This window comes from Poecilia mexicana, unplaced genomic scaffold (assembly GCF_051168715.1).
Source record: "Poecilia mexicana isolate PSO_F unplaced genomic scaffold, ASM5116871v1 scaffold_11, whole genome shotgun sequence".
Taxonomy (NCBI): domain Eukaryota; kingdom Metazoa; phylum Chordata; class Actinopteri; order Cyprinodontiformes; family Poeciliidae; genus Poecilia; species Poecilia mexicana.
In genome coordinates, this window is record NW_028263380.1 from 10,947,115 (window position 1) to 10,970,089 (window position 22,975).

Consider the following 22,975-nt stretch of genomic DNA (forward strand, 5'->3'; position numbering starts at 1 on the left):
TTGAACGTCGTAATCAGCGGTAACTTCAAGAAAAATATCAAAGTGAGTTTTTCATTTGCAAACTAATAACCAAATTTGTTCCGGTGAACAACAACAACAAAAAAAAAAAACAGATTTAATAGCAACCAATGTCGGAACCCGATAGAGGCTGACTTCACAATTCTGTCGCCACCAAAGCAAAGATCTGATGCCCTGAGTGCGGCAGCCTGAGCTCAGCCTTTATACATTTACTGTTTAGGTGCATGACACCTTTAGAAAATAAGTAATTGCTCAAAAGTATAGGAGACATAGTTTTTACTGTTGCCAAGTACAGGATTTATCCCCCCTTACAGGTACTCTTTGTGGTGGCTGTGTAATTGCAAACCATTATAACACTTAGCTCCGTAATTCAGCCGCATGATAATTTTCATCTTTCGGCGTGAGACCAAACTGAACAGAATTAGTCACTCACACTCAATTATATGGACTTCATGAGGTTTGCATTTTATACTTCATGAGATCTAGAACATTTGTCTGTAAAGAGGCCAAATAATTCACCTTACACAAAATCCTTTGCCTGCCTGCAGCTAAGAATTGACTAATGTGCGGTGAGTTGTTAAAGGATTTCAGAAAATCTTTTTCCCTGTGAGGAGATTGTCCATCCATTCATTTCACTTGCCTTTAAATATAATAATATTTGCTCCCCTGCAGGAAATTTACATAACTGCAGCAAAAAAATAAGAAGAGTACACACAAAGGAGGGGTGGGGGGGGGGGTTGACAAGACCAGAGGAATATTTAAATCCAATGATAGAGAACATCACTAGACATAAACAAGCATTTACTGCATTGAGTCCAAACAGGAAATTAACTTTAAAGGGTGACTGCACTCAGATAGAGGTGGCACTGATATCACTGCACACCCTGATGGCTGCAGCTGAAAATTGTGTGTTGTTGTGTGTGTCGCTTGTTGATAAAAGTGACAGCTGCTTGGAGGAAGGTGCTGCAATAAGGCTCTTTGGTGCATTTACTGTGAGTCTCAGTGAGAGATTGTCCAGGAGTGAGGATAGCTGAGGTAGTGGCATCTTGCTGAATACTTAATTAAAAAAAAAAAAAGATAAGCACTAAATATCCCTTATGTGTTATCTTTGCATATCAGTTTCTCTCTATGACTCTCTGATCTTTTGTAACACACTGAATTACTTTTGGTCTTATGATTAAAGTTTTGTTTTGGCCTGAAGATCGGTTGTGGTTTATGATTGCGGGCACTGAAACGATCATGAATATAAATCACGAGCAATTTCAGAGTTCGAACGCCGAATGAAACGGGGGGTCTCGTTCCTATTTTCAAAATCTATCTCATTAAGTAGTTCTAGGCGTAAACATCGTTCTTTCGTCTGGCTCGGGAAGCCGGTAAAGAGAGGCAGCTGAAAATTCTTTTGAGAAGGTGAAAGGACACATTTCCCATCATGCACCAGGCCAAACAGAGCTCGACCTGCAGCTGTTTCCATCTTATTGACTCTTGATCACTTGTGTAACTCTATAAAAAAAAGTCAAACACAAATATAAGCGCCATTAGTTGTGCTTGGAGCTCCGTTAATTGGTTCTGCGCAGGTCGAACTCATGTAAACAAGCCTATTATGCGTCCCTCTCTGATTCATCACCAACATGAGTCCATCACAGCCTGTCTGTTTAAAATTACTGTGCTGCAGATTAATATCTGTGTGCAATATTGAAATGGATAGAGATTAGTTTAAATCCATTGTTAAAACTTGATTGAGACTTCGATTGATTCTTTTTTTTAATTATTAATTACACATATATATGTAATGCTAGTTCTGCAAAATTTGAAAGTGTTTCTTGTCAAATTTCAGGAATAAATACCCAGGAATTAATACTTTTTTTTTTACCGCCCTGGTAAAGAACATAAAGCTTCATAAAAGTCTCAAAAATGGTCATTAAACACTAGCAAAATTGTTTCAAAAAAAATACCGGCAGTTGTTTTCAGCGAGCTTTGGAGATTTGCTCGGGACAATTTCAGTTGTAATTTGATGTTGATATGTTTAGAAGACGTTTTTCAAAATATTTCACTTGTGTTTTTAGATGAAATTTGGAAAAACCTATCACTGGTTGAGAGGATCTACTTTCCCAAAATGTCATTTTAAAAAAAAAATAAAATAAAATTATGTCTAAAAGTTAGAATATTGGAAATGATTTTTTGAAAACTTATTTTATTTTCTTGAGACTGAGACGTACAAAAAAAATAATAATAAAGAAACAAACAAAAACTTTACATTTGATAGATTTTTTCCATCAACATGTCCAATTTTGCATTTTAGGAAAATGTCACAAGAGACATAAGGAAAACACTGTAACATTCACAGAAACCCTGGCTGCAGATGAAAACCCTTCGCCTTGAATTCTTGGCAGACGCTGCACCAGGTTTATTTGTCATCTTAAAGCTAAGTAGCCTACCATCAGCGTGCCACTGCTGCCAAGAGAAATACTATCAATAACTTTGTGACTTTGCTCACCCATGTCTGACTGCTGAATAGTCTGCACGTCGAGTCGCTGTGACGGTGTTTGGACCGAGTATCGGCAGTCCTCAGAGCTCAGATGCTGGAGTGCGGGGCTTCCAGCAGGTTCTCTGTAAGCCAAAGTGAAAGTCCTGAGGTGAATTCTCAGCCCACATGCCTTTGCTGTTTCTGCAGAAGCAGAGGCTCTGCACTCGATTAATGGGGCCTAACTATTTTCGTCTGACTTTTTCTTCATTCCTTTACAACCATACTTGACTTATGAGATGCTATCTTTTCATGTATGGATCGACATGTCATATGTGTGTGTGTGTGTGTGTGTGTGTGTGTGCGTGTGTGTGTGTGGGTGCGTGTCTGCTTTATAGATACACACAGAGAAGTGTTAGATGTTCCAAAAACTGCATTCGTTCTGCTGCAGTGTTTTCCATTTCTGATGACTGGTTCTGTGGATGTTTTCTCTCAAGAGAGATCTGAAATAAAATAAAAAAAATAACAAAGCATTGTTTTTTTTTTCTCAGTCATCTCATTGCAGATAAATTATTTCTCTAACAGGTTTGACGTGTTGCTCTTCTCTGTTCTTCCTCCAGGGACTTACCTGTGTGTGGACGATATGAGGTCTGCAGGCTCCTTGTGGATTGTTTGGTCTCTTCTGGTGGTGAGCTTTCATTCGTTTCTCATTATTTAACTTTGCAAAGTCCTCAAAGCCCTTCCTATTTTATATCCCGTGCACATGTGCAGAGCGTTCAATTTCCATTAAAGGGAGATGCAATATGTTTTGGTCGGATGGTTTCATTTATCAGCAAGAATCTCAATACCTCATGATTGCTTTCCACTCACCGTTATGATTTGGGCTATTTAATTAGCTCAGCTTGGCTGGAGAACCTGAAAGATGAATGACTCGGGAGTGCATTTGTTGTTTTTGTGTGAGTAGTGCCTGGGCGTACAGGTTCTGATATCGACACAGATTTAAAAAAAAAAAAAAACTCCCATGCTGCGATTGCGGCGCATTCATTTGTTTTCGTGTTGTGGACAGAAATTGCATTTTGAAACTCTTAATTGCAGCCAAATCGTCATTAAAATAGCACTCCGCAGTTACCAAAGAGAAGGCACAAAAAAAGGTATTATCTGTGCTGTTATTAAATGCTCACCTCTGTTTTGTAAAATATATTGGAATAAATGCTGTTGTATCACGGTTATTTACTGCAAAATGACTACAAAAGTAAAGTGGCATCATTTATTTAGTAAATAAAACTTACACGATAATTTAACAGTTTGCATAATTGTGTTATTAGTAGAGAGTTGAGGATTTAAAATGTCTTCATCATTTGACTGCATGTTCTTATGCAAACGCACTGGTCTATAGGGTGTAGCATAAACCAACTTATTTCCAGCATCTTGTTGTTATCAGGATGGGCAATTTCCACCTGTTTTTATTCTAAATCAGTCACATGCAGAAATTCACCAATTGCAGCTCTCTGAACAAATAAGTATGTATTTAATCTCTTAATTTTTACAGCCAGCATCCTCTGTCTATGTTTTTGTTTATTTTTCAAAATTAAAAGTAAAATGAAGTATCCATGTGTTGAAAGATTCAGTGTTTTGTGTTGAAAAGTCGGGTTCAGGTTTAAACTGTAGAACAGTTTAGATTTTGAACCAGATGATAAAAAATAAAATAAAATCTTTACCATACTTTGCACGTTAAAAACGTAAGATTCAGAGAATAAATGTGCAAAAAAAAATTACTGTCTTTTTCCTTTTTCCTTAAAAATACAGGGTGTCCTCCCCGTGGACCATTCCTCCCAGTGTTGTGAGCCATGTAGGCCATTTCACAGTTTGCCCCCATTTTTCCCAAAACTGACCACATCCAAATGAATTTAGCTAAACTGAAAACCTGCATGTGTGTTCATAATGTCTAGTGGAATTAAATCAGGAAGTTGAAGATGATACTGTTGTTTAAAAAAAAAAATCAGCAACTCAACAGATAGGTTGTGCCCAAAATTGTGCATATCCCTGGAAGAGTTAGGTTTAAATCGATCTTCTAATTTGACCAGCATATATTTATTTTAACTGGTTGTAATATTAATAATTTTGATATGGTAAATGTCGTTGTTGGTAAGAAGGCCTTCAAGCTTTGGAACACGTTGTCAAAATGGTAACAAATGGTTTGATAGCTGCCATGCAAATAAAGATGTTTCCAGTGATTATTGAGAAAGGTGTATGTTATTCTTGATATGTAATTTTTTTGTTGTTGTTGTTGCATTGTAAATAGTATGTATTTATTAAATTAAGCCGCGTCTTCGTTTGGCTCAAGGCATTTTTTTTTTTCTTGTATAAATCTTCAGATCTATCAGCTCAACCCTTCACCGCCGCTATGGGGCTGAGTCATAATGTGTTCTCTTTGAGAAATGGCATTAATTAGCTTAATGGACTCTTTTCTAATCATCAGTAAAACATCCCAGCGTAACACACAGAAGAACCACAGATCATGCAGGGACGACTTTGCCGTGCTTCGTCATTAAAAAAATGGAAACTGACGGGAGTGGTGCAATCAAACGTCATGGATGTCCCGGTGAACGGGCTACACAATAAGATATGGGAGCTGTCGTTTTAACGATTACAGCTCGCAGCAAGTAAAAAACCCAAAGTTTAACTTCTCAGAAATAAAAAAACCCCCAAAAACAACAGCTTTGTAATAGAAATTACATGTTGTGTTACGGCTTAAACGTTAATAGGGACGACTGTCAGATGTTCAGCTGACAGACACCGACACTCTCCACAGGGAGGATTAGCCACAAAAGGTCAACAATAAAGATAAACCTGTTCACAGAGCGCTTTATCCAAGCATATTAGTAGAAAGTTGAGTGGAAGGAATAACCCTAGCCTTGGGAGAACTTTAAAGGAGAACCTATTTGAGACTTTGGAGCAGATTTGTCGGGTCTGGACTGCAGCTAGAGTCAGCGTTTCAGAGTTCAAGCTGTTGCAAAGCAATCATGAGATATTGAGATCCTTGCTGATAAATGAATAATCATTAAAACTAACAGGAAGAAAAAAAATATATATATATATATAACTCTTCACACATTTTCTGTTTAAACCTAACAATGGAAATAAATGACTTTTTCAGTTATTAATTAAATTTTGTTTAATGTTTTTTTCTTTTTTTTAATGGACCTAGCTCCCTCTCTCTATAAATTTAATTTCACTGTTTTAATTAACAACTTGTTTCAACATCGGGAGCAACATTGGAACATTGATCTGATCGAATGCAAATGTTACTGTGGATTGTAATTTTATGTTGTTTTAAATGCTGTTTTCATTTAATTCAGGAGGAATAAGACGCTGTAATAATAAAGGAAGAAATGCCTGACACAACTTTTTTTTTTTTTAAAGAGAAAGAAGATTTTTTTTTTTCCTGATATTGGTGGTAGCCTGGTGGTCGTATGTATGACGTCATTTACTTCAATGCTTGGAGTGACATCATATGTACGGCTGCTAAACTGCTACATGGGACATCCTGTTTTGACGGTGCTTTTATCTATTTTTTTGTCTTTTTCGAGCTTTTTTTTGTGTGTGTCAAGAGAGGTAAGGACGTCACTCTGGCTCCTCTGAAAAGAGTCGGGTTAAAGAAGCTCCTTGGTTGTGATAAAAGCTGGACATGATCCTGGCAAAGTATTTAAATTCTTCAAATAATTCATGAAATGCAAATGCATAAGCCTGGCACTCGGAGAGGCTTAGATTTCGCCCCCCCAGAAAAGTAAGATTAAGATAAGTCACATCAATATAAGTTCTTTATCCCTCGGTGAGCAGCACGATCGAATCAGCATTTCATACAGCACCTTTTCATTTTACTTCTACCTCCAAATACAAACAATAGGGCAAAGATATGATTCATTTGGAGGAAAAAACCAACCAAACAAAAAAAAAGAAAACAGCTGCTTAACTTCTTTTGTGTGATCCGAAACACATTTTAATGAGTCACACACTTGGAGAGAAACCAGAACTTGAAATCAGAGAAATTGTGATCAGAACGGCTTTCCAGATGCACTTCCTCCGTTTAAAATGCCATCATTTGTAAAGACGTGCATCTTTATTCAAGCTTGTCTTTTTTTGCAAAGTGAAACATTTGAAGACCTCCCCGCTGCTGCTGAAGATGATTTTTACACTTTATCGTGTTCCTGGCTGTGGAGGGAATGTAAATGGGGAACATATCTGATTTCTTTTTTTTTTTTCTGTGCAGCTCAGGGAGGCAGCAGACGCTGGAACAATCTCAGACACATCACTCAGTCCCGGACAGAGCACCGGGATGGGACAGAGTGAGAAGGCGCCGAGCCAAGGTCAACACAGATGTGTCGAGCCATCCAAAGGAGATGCCCAAGAAAATAGAACCGGTGAGACGCAAACATCAAACCACTCAAGAGACTGTGACAGATAAATGGTGGTTTGCAAATGCAATTCATACCCCTAGAATTTTTATTCAGATTTTGTCACAAACCACTGGAATTTCACCTACCGGCTTTGAACAGCTTTTTTTTTTTAAACATTCTTCCCTGCATAAAAGCTTAATAAGATTAGGTAGAGTGTCTGTGAACACAGTTTTCCAAGTCTCGCCACAGATTCAGAATCGGGTTTAGGCCCTGCGCGCGTACACCGAATCGTTCTTCAGATAAAAACGTTAACGTTTTTGTCGCGATCCGGCCGTTTGTTTGCACAACACCAGTGACCGGAATCGCTCACGCCGGCATTTTTTCAAACCAGGTCTAAGAGTGAAACTTTTCTGTTACTATGCAGATAGCGACAAAAACAATGGCGGATAGCACTGGGCAGTGTTGTTCTACTTGACCTGTTCAGCTTATCGCAATTTCTGATAAAGACTATATGTGTTACATGAGCAGTTTGTTCATAGGAGACAGAGATGGGTTGCTATTTACAATCAGGCAGAAGCTGAGGGCCAAAAGCGCCTGAATTTGACAACACGAAAAAAAATAACAGCGCCATTTAGTGGCCTGGCAGAATAACTACAGCTCACTCAAAGTGTTTTGGTGGTGCCGTCTAAATGTGGGAACATTTCCCTTTGGGATATTGTTTTAAAGCCACATCCTACTTGATGAGGTTGATGTTCTTTAACAAACCCATTTGAGACCCGTTTTCCTTCTGTTTCACAGCTGAGCATTACTACTTGCATAAAATCCAAGAAAATACATAAACGTTTTTGGTTTTGGTGAAAGAAAAAACAAACAAACATTTGAATTGAAATACTTTTGCAAAGGTGAGAGCATAATTTTTTTTTTAAGAAGGTTGGTGGTGATGGCAGTGGTCAAGCAAAAGTGATCCGAGTCTTTTTGGGTCATACTTTTTTGTCAGCACACACAATGAAAAACGCAGGCAAAGTGTATGTGTTTATAATTACACTTATTTGGCTCTTGAGGTCTGTTCTGCGCTCCAATGTGGGACGGATTTTTGTGCTGGAATGAGACACCGGCTGGGGAATCGGTAACTCTGCAGTGTCCAGATCACCCTGACCTCGGTGCAACCGGTACGTTTTCTGCTTTTCTCACTAGAGTAGAACAACCCAGCTGGAAACTGGTTCCTGTTGAACTACATTTTTACACACCAATGCAGTGTGTGCGGTTGCGTGTGTGTGTGTCCATAACGATGGAATCCTTCACCACTTCATCTGCTCTTGAAACCCTGATGTTTTCTGATTTAAGTCAGATTTAGAGTTTGTAACACAAGCATAGCTCCTTAACTTCTTTCAATGCCCTGTTTTCTCATAATGCTAATTCTACCACGTCTTATTTTACAGCTACTTGTTTTCACATTCCATGATGTTAGATTCATTAATCTTGCGTTGCATTCTAACATGTCAAATTCTAAGATAAAATTGCTTCTGCTTAGGGGTTTCACGCACCCCTTTCTCCAACAGCAGCTGGGATTTTTCAGTTGTCTGGTTTTGGGTCATCTTGGAAGTTTATTCAATAAAGTTACCTGCTCAGTATCCATCATAAGAGCAGCTGCAGCAACGTGTAATTTGTTTAGTGACTCACCATGCCCTGGAGTAAAAAACAATACTAATGAATTGACCTTTCGGTACGTTTCATGGATGTTTGCGCATTTGGCACAGGGTAGGTGCTAGAGTAGGAGGTGTTTTCTGAAGAGTTGTTTTGTGGTAAAATATCTTATAGAGTGTCTTACAGGTGCTAACGGACGATCCCTTAGCGAGAGCGTTCAAGGAGATGGCAGCTATTTTATTGAGCACTTTGCTGGCTGACAGCGACTTGACTTTGATAGCAGCCACTAAGGGCGGTCAGTGGAGCTCAACAAAGTGAGAGATGATGTTTACTCTTCGGTAAACATCATCTCTCTTATGTACTTCCATGCAAAGGATTAAGAGCTACAATTTACAGTTTTATCTCTGAGTGAACTCTGTGCAGCCTTTGTTTGCGAATGCAAATCGTCTCCTAAATTTCTGAGGAAACCTGTCCGGTCAGTTCTCACCGAAACCAAAAAAATAAAATTAAGACATAACAAGTGATTGGATAATTTATTAAGGCTTGGTAGGAGGCACAGTCATATAATCGAAAACATTCATATCTTGTGGTTATATACCCTGTGCCAACGTTAAAAACATTTTCACAATTATTGGCGTCTTTGTTCGAGAGTTGTACAAAACCTTGGCGTAAATCACAGCAGGAGTACAATCTCAAACTGAAAATTTTAATTTTAAAAGATTCAGTCATTTATTGAAACCATTGCTGTGAATAACTTTTTGCAAATTTTACTTTTTTTTCTGCAAATTTCAACATTTACCAACTTGAAAGCATACAATATTGTTTTAACCATTCTCTCTAGATTCATTCAAAATCCTCCATCCTCTTTCCACTCAGTCTATGGGTTTTCTATATGATTTAGTTATGTAATGACAATCATTTTACGGCTGTGTTGATTTGACCATATGTTTTGGATTATTATCACTTGAGACAAGTCAACTGCTTCTTGCAGATGTTCTACCTGAGTTCAAATGAAAAAAAAAAAAGTAACACATGCTTCTTTGTGCTACCTTTTCCCAACACGCCATTTAAACGACAGCCGGTTACAAGAGATGTGGACATCAGATAAAAGGTAAATCATTATCAGATCAGTCGGCCTGAATAAATACGGGCATTTATTTGAGCCGGAATAGACCGTGGACTTCGATTACCTAAGAAAGGTTAATGCTTGATTTGCAGGACCGCTGGTTTTCACAGAATGTGAAATTTTTACATTGTGGATAATTCGAGGCTCAGCGGTGTCTAGCTGAAGAGATCCAGAGTCGGGTCATGTCATGATTTAGGAGATGCAACATGACAAAGAGAGGGGAGGTGAGGTAGAGGACAGAGAGATGAATGAGGAGTAGGTGGAGGGGAAAAAAAAACAGGAGAGGAATAAAGGCAGGAAAACTGGAGCCGGAGAGATGGATGGGGAGAGAGAATATGAATGAGGGAGCCGACTGGTTGTTTTTGTACGAGCTGGCTCATGAGGGATCCTACTAGAAATGTCTGTGACTCTAAGAGTCCCCATATGGACCATTTGAAAGCTCATACTCCCGATCCGATGCCGGGAGGAGTGTTTCATTTCGCGAGCAGTTGATGAGCTGTCAGCCAGGACTAAGCTGTTGTTGCTGCCTCTATCAGGAATAATGTGATCTCATCCTTGTAGCCTCGTCACGGATCTCTTGTACATGTCTCTTTTTTTTTTCTTTCTTTTTCTTTTTAAAGTTTGACATTTGAGAATTTGCCAGAAAAATGACTCCAAAGGTGGAAAACATCCTGTTTGATGCTGCGTGCCAAGGTGAATTAATCATAGTTTTCTGGTACTGCCAAGATTCGCCATGTCAGGATTATGCCAATATGCTACTGATGAAAAATAACAGAGCGAGGCATCCAAAGCATACACTCTCTACTAAATCTCTCGCTGAAATAAAAAAGGAAAAAAAAAAAAAGTGCCTGCAAATAAATCAGTTGGGAAAGTTACTGGTTGATTACACTGTGTGCCACTTCTTTTCTACTTCTCTGCAGAAAACGTGACCAAATATTGTGACAAATCAGGTGACTGGGTCCAAACGGGCTCCGCTTGTGGACCACCTTTAAAGAGCAAAATAGAGGTAACCATTTATTGGATTTTTGCCTAGAAGCAATAGAAAGATGAGACAGCTTGTGCAACTTTTCATGTAAACAAAGCAGCTGCTTGTCTTTTTTTTTTTTTTTTTTTTTTTTGCTTCCAAAAGGAAATGAGTTTTTTAAAGGATGCGGCAGGAGAGCCAACCACAGAAGCCATGTGGGTCAGAACAGAAAAGATTATTCTTGAAAATGAAAACAAATGCCTAGAGAAAATGAAGAACGCGCCACCGTATAATAAATCAGGTACTTGACACGGTTTATTATTTTTTTTTTTTTTAATCCTACATCTGCGAGAGGTTTAAATGTGCTTTCATTATGTTTGTGATGTGGTGTGGCAGGCTTGCACTGCGGTAGGAACTGGGACGGCTGGCTGTGCTGGGACGATACCCCGGCAGGAAGCTACGCATCCCAGAACTGTCCTGATTACTTTCTAAGCTTTGACCGTACAGGTGAGAAGCAACACTCAAGAGGTTTTATTGTTTTATGTAAAAAAAAAAAAACTTATTAAATTACATCTGCTTTACAGAACAGGCAAAAAAGTACTGTGGAGCAGATGGAGAGTGGTTTCGTCATCCAGCGAGCAATAAAATTTGGACCAATTACACACTCTGTATGACAACCGATGACAACAGGCCAGCGGTAATGTCTGTTTATAAGAGATGCACTGATCACTGATTTTTGATTATGCTTTTGATTTTTCTTTAAGAGATACACGTGAAAAAAATTGTTCAAAATGATTTTTTTTTTTTTCAACCTTCTTGTCATGAACAATCATTATTTGTTTCCTGTGCTAACAGCAGGGGCAACATCAGCCCAGTTACAGTTCAGCATTCCCTATAAATTCATTTTTAAAATAAAAACAATAATTGTAGAGTTGACCATTTAAAATTAACTTCCTCTAGCATCATATTAAGGCAAATAATAAGATGCTGGGTTTATGGTTACCGTTACACTGTGTACTGCCTACAGATTGTACATCTTCACTGTAAGCATTACATTTCCAAAAAGCTGCAAACATTTCTAAATCCATAATTTCAGATTGCAGACATATGTCGGACAGCTCAAACGAGAAACTTGCAACTTTGCGCCTTCCTGTTATCTGCTGAAAGCCTGGCTTTCCTTTGCTTTCTTCAGTGAATTTTAGAATGACCTCAACACGTAGATGAAAATATTTCCTTTTAGATAAGCTCTTATAAACGCCTCGCTGATTCCACGAATAATTAACCTGAGGTCTTTTCACATTTGCTGGTCAGAGAAAGGTACTCTGTTTGAGTCTCCGACCGCCTGCTCATCAGCTAAACTGAAAATTGACTGATTTTTGTCAGTGGATGATTATGATGTCACAGTGCATCTCTTGAATTTGTCGCACAAGTTATTTTAGTGAAAGTCAACCTCATTCGCATTTTAAAACTGTGTTTTCTCCACAGAAACTCAAAGTGGAAGAAAATGAACAGAAATGTCTGCAAAAAATGAAACGAGACCCAGCACTCAACAAAACAGGTACATTTTTAACGTGGTCTTTACGGGTGAAGCTTCATGTTTGACAATACCAACAGCTGTCCCTTCGAAACAGCTATTTATTTAATGCTGTTGTGGGTTTGTTCAAGCGCCGTACTGCAGTCGTAACTGGGACGGCTGGCTGTGCTGGGACGACACACCGGCAGGTACCCTTGCCTCTCAGAGCTGCCCTGATTATTTTTCTGACCTCAACCCCACAGGTAAAAGAAATCTATTTCACTCTCCTACTAATCTGCTCATGTATTCTAAAGCTAGAAACCACATAAGTGTTCTATATAATAAAGTGTATTCCTAATTCCTAGCAATGGCTACAAAGTACTGTGCAGAAGATGGGCAGTGGTTTCGCCATCCAGCGAGCGGCGTGACTTGGACTAATTATACGCTGTGTATTGACGACAACCTGGAGATATTGAGGGTAATTTCCTCTTTTTAATGTTAAAGTGACTTTCCTCACAGACAGGATTAAGTAAAAAAATAAATAAACTGAACCTCCACCAAACCATGTTTCATCAAAACAACCTCGGTAAACGTTACCCAGAGACACTACCGTTATTGCACCTACTTTTAACCCATTTTTATTGTTCATAAACCTTTAAATGTTCAGACTGCTACAAGTTGTTCGCACCTAACCTAAAGAAACATCTGATCAGATAGTTAATGTATAAAACTTGAAGAGCTAACAAGAAAACTATTACCCAAGGTTTGTTTTTGGAATTAAGTTAATCATTTTGTGTAGCTTTTAAAAACTCTGTCAGCTAAGTGTTTTTGCTACAAAATAAAGCCTCTTCAGGTGTAAGCATAAAACCTACGCTGCATTTTGTCAGTGTTGTCTGGCCTTAAATGGTGTTGTGATTGTTAAAACATGATGTTAAAAAAACTGATATGTTGTTGTAACACCACCTCGCTTTAGGCTCTTGTACTTTATCATTTATTTCTAAAGGATTATCAGATTCACTACATGACCTCCATAAAGCTTTAGTAAATGTGTATTTCACTGCTGAGAATGTTTGCACAGGGAGATGCTAGCAGCGCTGTGCTAGCATCTAAAGTTAGCCTAGCTAGCTTTTATCTGTTTTGATAATAATATGACTTGGTTTCAGTAACTGATATTTGGTCAGAACTTACTTTGCGTTGAACATCTGTCAATACTTGATTTGGTCCCTCATTTCCAGGGACAGTCCCCGTTTTAGATGACCTGTCCTCGGCTAAAGTCGTCCCCGGATTGTCTGTTATTGTAGCAGGTTGCGTGTCGACTGTTACCATGGTAGCTGGGCAAGGGCGTAGGTTCGGTCTAAGTTTTGGTGGGGACCTTGACCCCCCCCCCCCGAGCAGCACAGTGAAATGCCCAAGAGCACCGAACATTTTTGAGAAGGGGGGGGAAACCACATTGGCTTAATAACCCCTCCCCCCAACCATAACCATATCATACATCTTGTGTATACAACCAGATACAGTCATACTCAGCAGATCAGTTCAAGAACACTTTACTTTTTCCTTTACAAAATTCAGCAAACGTTACAAGTAAGATCAAAAGAAATATCCTCTGGATACAGCAAACACAATTGCAGATAAGAAGAAATCAATAATAAAATAAAAAAGAAAAAATATTACATAATTAACAGACCTATTCTACCTCACATTCAGTGCTGACCTTACTAAACACCGGACTTTACAACAAATGCGTTGCGTGATAGATATCTAACTTATGGGTCCACTCACTGTACTTACAGCCGACGTAGCGAAATAACTTCTAATGTCTGTCCTTTTCTTTTTTGGTGGCGACATGGTCTCGGAGACTCAGAAGGAGACGCGTGTGCCCAGCTAGCCGCCGCCTTTTGCAGCTAATCAAAGAACGTCCGACGATTCAACTGACTCCCCCTTCCCCCACCCCCCCGACAGCACCGTTCCGACACGGTCTCGGAGGCTCATAATAAATGTCAAACTAAGAAGCTTCCGTTCCGCGCACCGCCTGTTGCTGCTAATCAAAGATCGTAGATCCACGTTCTTTGAGCCAATATGGCAAAAATTGGTCGGGACTTTTTCATATCCCGTGAATATTGGTCGGGACATGTCCCTACCGTCCCTACCCAAACCTACGCCCATGTAGCTGGGGGTAGAACTCGCGAGTGAACATGCTGCGCACCACAACAGCTCTTACGGTAGCTGCTTGCACTGCTGCTAACTTATAGCAGAGTTAAAGAACAGCAGAGTGAGATGCCTTTTAAAAAGAAGACAACAAAGGTAGAAGAGGAGAGCTGCGGGGAGCTCAGCTATTCTGGAGTCTGGTATGTGTGAGTCGACTTATTTTATGTGGGCTGGGCCGATCCTTACGGTGGCCCTGAGGTGCAAAACACTACAACATTAACGAAGCACAATTACAAATTACAAAATCACTACAACATTAACGAAAACACAACAACATTAACGAAAACACAACGACATTAACAAAAACAGAACATTAACGAAAACACAACAACATTAACGAAAACACAACGACATTAACCAAAACACGACATTAAGAAAACGGAAAAGGTAGGTCCCGGTAGAGACCTACCTTTTCCGTTTTCTAACGAGCTGTAGTCCAATCAGTGATTTCTTAGGTCTCCACTGGGACCTACCTTTTCCGTTTTCTTAATGTCGTTGTGTTTTGGTTAATGTTGTTGTGTTTTTGTTAATGTTGTTGTGTTTTCGTTAATTTTGTTCTGTTTTTGTTAATGCTGTGTTTTCGTTAATGTTGTGTTTTCGTTAATTTTGTAGTGATTTTGTAATTTGTAATTGTGCTTCGTTAATGTTGTGGTGTTTTGCACCTCAGGGCCACCGTAGATCCTTGCCATCATTAAGCTTTAGTTCACAGTAAAAACAAACAAACAAACAAAATCAAGTTTTTATTAACAAGCAGAACAACAAAAAGCGAGATGAGCACAGAGATCAGCATGAGTCAGCGGGTGAAGGAGAACCTCTAACATGATGATGACTAAAATAAAGCAAAAATGTTTTGGAATTTGCTGGTGTTCTTTATATTTTCAAAGTTAGGTATGAGTTTGGACAAATGACGGTTCCTCACTAAAACTGAACGAGTCAGAAACTGAATGAAGAACTACACGGACTGTGAGATAATTTCTTCTGTCGTCACCAGCTTCTACCTCCAAATGAAAATAGTTATTTTACAGGATTTTTGGCATTTCGTCACATGAGGAAACTGTGCTGATATTTATATTGTTTTAGGTCGATCCCAGTTTCTCATCTAAAAATAACCAAATTCAAAAAGGAAAAGGGAAAAAAAGAATCAAATTGCCTTTATTAAACTAAATGTATTGTTTATGTTACACATTCTAATGTTTGGGGATGTTATGACATTACGTCTATTGAAATAGTGAAATGGAAGAGGAGACGGGTGGAAAATAGAAAGACCGAGAAGAAATGATGAATGAGAGCAGAAGAAAATGGGAAAACTGATAGAAGAGTTGAAGTGAGAAGGAAAGCAGATTGATGGAAGGAGGAAAGAGAGGAAGTTGTTTGGATGACTAGACAAAATAAGCTGAAGCTTAAATAAAAAGTTTTTATTTTTTAAAAATTGCATCTAATTTCTTGTAAGTTAAATGTTTTATTTTACTATTACCTGCACGCTTTCAGTTTTGCCCGTAATCCTTTCTGCACCTATTTTATCCGGACCTCTATGGTTGCCATGCCTGATCGCCATGACTGATGGCTCTTCAGACAGAGGAGGCCTTGCAGAACCAGAGATGAGCTCATGATAGCGGACTTCACTCACCTCACACAAACACACTATATCCTTAACCCCCACCTCCATATCTATTACTGCTCTGTATTACCACTACAATTAACTATTAAGAAGACAACTGTGTGGATAAACACGTTCCTGCTGTTACACTTGATTATTGTTGCTTAAATATGACTAAATGTAAACTGCAACTGTCCCAGTTTTTTCATTTCATTTTCATTAATTCCTCTTTATGGCCAATCTCAAGTCAAGTCAAGTCAAGCGTACTTTATTGTCAAAGATCTATGTAACAGGGTTAACACAGAAGTTTGAAATTGCGTTTCACCAGTCTCCAATGTGCAATTAAATTAGACATATAAGCATATAAATAAGACATTGACAGTAACACCCCCCCTCCCCCCCTTCCCTGTGTCTCGAAGGGAAACTGATCAGTGCTACTTTCCTTGTTCTGAGTTGCATAAACTATAAAGTATCTCCCAATTTGTCATGCGTGGCCACCACTGAGCTCTGGATAACTAATGTGTTCATAGAATCATCCATTTCCACTCGTTCCATTTATTATTGATGTAAAAAGGTCTTGCAATACAGTCTTGCGTCACACTTTTAGAAAAGGAGCATCATTTGATAAAGCCTGGACTTCCTAGTTAGGAGGGACAGATTTAATAAAGGAAGATTCATTTAGAAATTGCATTTCACCAGCAGTTTTCCAGCGACCAAGCATATAGGTGAAACAAAAATCAAAAGCGCTCTGCTGATTTTTGTCTTTCCTTTTCTCGCCATTCAACGTCTTGTTTGCATGCTAAATGAGAATCCGAAGTTAGGAAGTGGAGCAGCTCTCGTTGCCAAAGAAACGCCTCTTGAAAGAAGCATCAAAGTGACACAGATACGAGTGCGCTCCTCGATGAGACGTCTCAGGGCAAAACCGGAGTGAAGTGAGGATTTGAGGCATGAAGATCTGTTTAAATTAGACAGCTTTCTAACCAGGCACCATCGCTCACAATTCTGTGATCACTATATTCAAGTAAACTCACACAGAGTCACATAAATTTGGTTCTGCCACAGACGGAAGATTTTCTAAATAATTATCTCGGTCAGGACAATCGGCTTAACCTGTAGCAGCGTTGGAGAGGTGATGTGAAGCTTGGTCATATTTATTTATTTATTATTTTTTTACTCTCAAACTGCATTTTTGTTAATCCTTGTTCAGTCTAGATCAATGCGGTTCAAATGTGACTTGTTTAGGCCTGTCAGATTTAGAGCTGTAGATCATCACACCTTCAAGAGTTCTTAAAAAAAATAAAACTGGAGAATAGCCCTTTAATTTACAGGCAAAGTCATGTTATTAACTCTATTCAGATTTTCTTACTGTTTGTAAAATGCACCAAAAACACCAAATCTCTGTTGACTGGACTCCCAGTTAAATAAGTAAAAGAGCATTAAGTTGGCGAGCAACCATCAGAACTTTATGTATTTTTTTTATTTCTCTATTTGGAGAAGCAGTGCTGCCCCCATAAAAATGCAGCCCTGGGCAGTGAGCCATATTACCTTTTTTTTAAAAGGTTACAAGTCACATACCAAAATTTGGTATGCCTGCACAATTGTAACTACCCGTGCCGACATGTTGCTTCTTTCATTATAGTATCATTTTGGGAAATAATCTGCACAATGCGAAATTTTATTGTTTAAAATGTACATACTTTGTTGTGTAATTTTGGTTGACGTATCACATAGCTTTTCATGTGGTATGGTAATGATGTGAACTTTTACTGAAATTTAGGCGACTGCGCAGTTCTCCCGAAACACTGAGGTCGATCTCACCAGTGAAGCCACAGAGAGTCCAGAGGTCCAACAAAAGAATCGGGAAATTGTGCGGAAAAAAATCCTTGACAACCAGTACAAATGTTTTGAGAAAATTAACAGAGATCCACCTTACAACAAATCAGGTAAGGGGGGAAGAGCCACTGAAATGCAGTTGAGTCTTCTTTTGTTTGGTTGGTTCTTCTGTGAATCTGAGAGTTGTTGTTCGGTCGTTGCAACAGGTTTGTACTGCAGTCGGAACTGGGACGGCTGGCTGTGCTGGGAAGATACCCCAGCTGGAACTTACACGTCCCAAAACTGCCCCAACTACTTCGATGACTTTGACCCCACAGGTACACGGCGCGAGGCAGGAGTCCGTCTTTTTTTTGTTTTTTTTTGTTTTATAAAGATCTGCCGATTTGATCACGTTGATTTATTTGCTTTCAGAGAAGGCAACAAAGTATTGCGGGGAGGACGGGCAATGGTTTCGCCACCCGGACACCAACAGGACATGGTCAAACTACACACTCTGCAATGAAAACACTAAGGCAAAACTAAAGGTGATTTATGAGATCTCACTATTTTATATCTACTGCATGGAGGCAGCAGTGGGAATTCGTTTTTTTTTTTGTTTTTTTTGTGCTCCGAGACCTCTGGTAATTTGAGTGTGGGTAGGTGGGAAGAAATAACATTTTTATGACATACATAGTTGCTAAGATGCATTGCTGCGTTAAACTGACGTGACGCTGTTATGCCGATGTTTATTGGAGAACAAAGATTAAAGTACAAATTGGTTAAGTGCTGCTGATTACCCGTTTGTGTTCAGCTGTCTCCTTATCTCATAGACAGGACAGTTAGTTGCGGCAGGTTCTGTTTGTCGAGGAAAGCAAACTTTACATTTATTGGAACAAAGCAATCAAATTTTTCACGGCTTTCTCTCCCTTGGGCTATAAAGACAGAAGCTCCTGGCTAGAAGCCCAGACTTTCTTTTTTTTTTTTTTTTTTTTTTATCAGGAGCAGCACCTGGCTGCAGTGTCAGACTGTAAACAGCACATCTCTTATAAAACTGGACAGAGATGTCACGTACTGTACATTTTCAGCTGCATTCTCTATAACGATACTTTTAGCGTTATAAAAATAATTATTAATTCATTTGTGTCGCCAGCCTTTTCCGTATCTAACAAAATGTTTTGTCCTTACAGTCGGCTTACATCCTGTTTTACATGGCTATTGTGGGCCACGCTTTATCCATAGCCTCCCTGCTTATCTCTCTGGCCATCTTCTTCTACTTCAGGTAATTGATGCAATTCGATATTGTGTTCCCATCCTGCATATATGAATCAATTAGGTTTAATTACCCGTAGTTCTGCCCCCTAAAGGTCAATCATTTTCATCATCAAAAGTGGATCCGACAGATACACAAGGGCCACACAGGTGGTGTTGTTACTTCATCAGCAAGAGGAACATTCTGGTTCCTGTAGTCAGCATAATCGTCTCCGAGCTTCTGACCAAAGCAGCACAGCGATGGGAATTTAAATGCTCACCGCAGAGCCGTACGCAGAACGTTTTGCAGCGCCGCTCGCTTTTGATTATGATTAAGATAACTGTTTCAATAACATCTTCTTTTTTTTTTTTAACTAGGGGAAACATTTTGTATTATGTAAATGCTTTAGATTTGTATAGGGTGTTAGCGCTGCTGCTGCTGCTGCTGCTTAAAATTAAAATGGGATCATCAGCCTGGAATTGGTTGATTTCCTCATGCACTACATTTAATTAATGTTCGTGTATAAATCTGCCGCTGTAAAGGAGTCAGGATGTCTGCTGAATGCATTGGTGGATTGCCTCTTATTTGAAACATATGCACCTGAGTGCATTCCTCATTACAAATGTTCACAGAGATGAACGGCCTTTTTTTTTTTTTTTCCCAAAGGGGAAATGTCCCGCAATTAATTTAGATTCTGCCTAAATCCATATTCATTATAGTTCAGAATAACAAGCCAGGTTTCTGGAAGAGATACATAAAGTTACAGAATGTAGGTGCAGGGCCATTTTTGTCTGCACTTTATTTTAGTAGGGAAATATCTGAATTAATGTAAATGTAGAATATACAAACTGGAGAAAAGTAGAGTAAAAAAATAAATCTCAGTTTTTTACTATAAAATTCTTTTTTTTGTTGTAATGATGAGCTCCAGCAGTTTATGCGCAGCATAAATCAGCACACCTAATTTATGGTAGGTGCGTAAACCCCAAAACTCAAAAAGTCACCAACAAATATCAAAATCCTCAAAGACAACTTTTTTCTTTTAACACAAGACTGCACATATTTTTGCCAAAGCCCTTAAAATCCAGAAGTCTTCATCTGTTATTATCAGATCCAGATGTTTAGTCTTCGATGTGGTATCTGATGGCGTGTCACTACACGTCTCACTTATTTACAACTCTTAAGTCGTGGCTGCCAGATTTTATCAAATAAAACTAATCAGGTTCAACTTAGTTGAGGATGTGACCCAAACACTTTCAGGACAGGTGACAGTCTGGAGAGAAGCGTAAAAAAAATAAATAAATAAAAAGTAGCTTCACTTCAGTTATAGCTCACTTCTATTCACAGCTGAAAACTTACATGATACGGCTCAATAAGTTTTTCAGTTAAAGCAAGAAATATGTTGTTTAATCAAGTCAAACCTGTCATCATGTTTGATATTGATGTGTCTGTGTTTTATTTTATTGCATCTCACAGGAGTTTGAGCTGTCAAAGAATCACCCTCCACAAGAACCTGTTCTGCTCCTACGTGCTGAACTCTGCCCTCACCATCATCTACCTTGTCACCGTGGTCAACAATCCCAAGGTGGTGGCCAGCAACCCGGTGAGTCGCCTTAAATCAGAATGTACTTGTTGTGCCATCAAGCCTTCCCGTATCCAGTCATATTCAATACATTTAAACCTTTGATTTCTCAAATCAAAAGTATCTTTTGAGAATAAGCTTATTTTCATTGAGCCCACATATCTGTCTTTTGTTTTATTGAGGAATAAATAAAGGCTTGATAACATTTGTCTGTGTGTAGTCTGCCTTTATAATGCTTTTTACTTAGTAAATTGCCTCTGAATTAGAATAACTTTTAAATAATATTTGTTGAATATGACTGAAAATTGACAACTAATACATAATTTCAGCCTTGTTGCCTCCCTTAATGAGCTAAAAATGTAACACTTGGCCAAACAGAAAAAAAAACACACTTGTGTGTAATGCTGCATTTTAATTAAAACATATTTTAATAAGACCTCAGATATTTGTCAAACTAATTAAAATGAGTGTTAATAATGTTTTCCTTGAAGAGATGTACAGATTTACTTCCACAAATGTATAAATAAACTAGGCTATTCTTCTGAGTGCTATTGTTGGGAGCCATAATGCGAAGTGTCTGTAATTATAACATTATGCATTATTGTAACACAGATGTTTATAGAGTTTACTTGCTTATCATCATCTTGTGTGTCTGATTTGCAGCAGGAGGGACTGGTGCACTTTATAGAATAGATGGCATTATAAGTAAACATATATGGAAATATTGAAGCAACGTTGTAAAAAAACCCCCCAAAAAACAAGCAATGATACTTTAATCGTAATGAGCTAGGAAGGAAGTTTATTGTCAAGACTTAACAGCAGAGAAACATAAGCTACCTAAACCAAGAGTAAAGCTTAGGTAAACTTACAAAACATTTAGCGCACCCTTGATAAAAAAAATAATACAAAAAATCTATTCTTTCAAATATTCTGGGCCAACATTGACCCTATAGGTTTAGTTGTGAAGTGGCTCAGAGACAACAAAGTCAATGTTTTGTAGGAGTCATCGCAAAGGTCAGATCTCAATCCTGTGGACAAGTTGTGGTCAGAGCAAGACAGTCTACAAACTGACCAGTTCTGACCTAAAACAGGAAAAGTTCAGTCAGATTTTATCTAAGTTAGTGTGGGTAAAAAAAAAAAAAAAAAAAAGTGTTTTTATACAATGAGTGAAAACATCTGGTTTGAATAAATTTAAATCTACCTGTATTGTTTTTTAAATATATATATATATTCTAAAATTAAATGTTTAAAAAAATACTTTTACGAATGATTCAGCTACAACGTGCCAGGCCGAAAGAGGACAGCCTATAAATGGAATCACTTACACTTTCCTGAAGTAAAACTTTATTATACCAGGCTACATGAAATGTAAACCTACGACACATAACAGTATTGATATATTTATTGTGCCACGCCAGCAAGTTAAATTTAGTCTCTCCTCAGCTGCACACCAATGAGCGCAAGTTTTCTACATTCCACATTCTTTTCTACTCTTGGAGTTTCGCAGCTTCACCGAAAGCTGACGTGAAGTCTGTGGAACTCCGAGGCCTGCTTAGGCAGAGGTAATAAATCTGTCGTGTAGGAATGTCTCGCTATCAGGGTTGAACATAAATTTGTCTATTCGTCCTTGGAAACCAAAACAACGGAAGCCCCCGTAGCCAAATGCCCACTGCGCCTGCCTCTCAAAAAGGTTTTTTGCAGAATTTTCTCCAAATATGAAAAAAAAACAAAGGAATTAATATCGTCTTCGCTTTTGTTTTGACCCAAATAAAACGGCATGCAATCAATATTCTCTGGGTTAATGAAACAGGATGAGATGTTTCCTAGAACTTTAAAAAAAAAAAAAAGAGTAATACGTGCCTCAACAATGTGGATGCAAACATTTAGCTAAAGTGGTTCAAAAACGTAGTTCAGGCAATCAGAGCGCTTCTCAAAGAAGAGATGGGAATGTAGAATTTGGCTCATGCTTCTCCCCCAGTCCCATCATCCCCTGCTGAAGCATCTCTCTCTTGAAACAAAACAACGATTAGAAACACTGGAGACTGCAGAAGCTGCAGCTGGAGCCGAGTCGTCTTTCTGAATGTGCTGCTGCTCGACCTCTCCAAATCTCCGCAACACATGAGCTTCATAAATGGGCCCAAGAAGCAGAAAACACTGACAAACCTCATCGTCAATGTTTCCTCACATTGATAATGATAGGTGCTGCGTGTGGTGGCTCCCCTTTTTTAAATCCCTCGCTGTCGAAATTTGTCAAAAGAGGTTTTCGTTGAATCTGCTACTCTCCCATGTGGTCAAGTTTTGCTCGGCTGCCGCTGCGTGTCGAAAGCGAAATTAGTCACTGCGGCTCTGCTTCTGAAAAAAAAAAAAAAAAAAAAACACGCAGAAAGAGAAATCAGGAGTAGCAACG

General features: G+C 38.7%; 1 protein-coding gene across 2 annotated transcripts in view; it reads left to right on the forward strand.

The window, feature by feature from the left end:
• The first annotated feature begins 2,842 nt into the window (after window positions 1-2,842).
• The window catches only part of calcr (calcitonin receptor), a 35,924-nt gene continuing 15,791 nt past the window's right edge, over window positions 2,843-22,975 (forward strand). Inside the window, exons 1-15 of one of the 2 annotated variants that reach the window (XM_088010184.1) lie at window positions 2,843-3,167; window positions 6,750-6,900; window positions 7,938-8,045; window positions 10,567-10,652; window positions 10,776-10,911; window positions 11,007-11,117; window positions 11,195-11,307; window positions 12,096-12,168; window positions 12,276-12,386; window positions 12,489-12,601; window positions 17,706-17,871; window positions 17,968-18,078; window positions 18,173-18,285; window positions 18,928-19,019; window positions 20,463-20,589. In XM_088010184.1, the coding sequence (XP_087866310.1) occupies window positions 3,123-3,167; window positions 6,750-6,900; window positions 7,938-8,045; window positions 10,567-10,652; window positions 10,776-10,911; window positions 11,007-11,117; window positions 11,195-11,307; window positions 12,096-12,168; window positions 12,276-12,386; window positions 12,489-12,601; window positions 17,706-17,871; window positions 17,968-18,078; window positions 18,173-18,285; window positions 18,928-19,019; window positions 20,463-20,589 (1,656 nt within the window). In that variant the 5' untranslated portion in view covers window positions 2,843-3,122. Of the gene's footprint in view, window positions 3,168-6,749; window positions 6,901-7,937; window positions 8,046-10,566; window positions 10,653-10,775; window positions 10,912-11,006; window positions 11,118-11,194; window positions 11,308-12,095; window positions 12,169-12,275; window positions 12,387-12,488; window positions 12,602-17,705; window positions 18,079-18,172; window positions 18,286-18,927; window positions 19,020-20,462; window positions 20,590-22,975 lie in introns of both variants that reach the window. The other variant, XM_088010183.1, reaches the window with a different exon arrangement.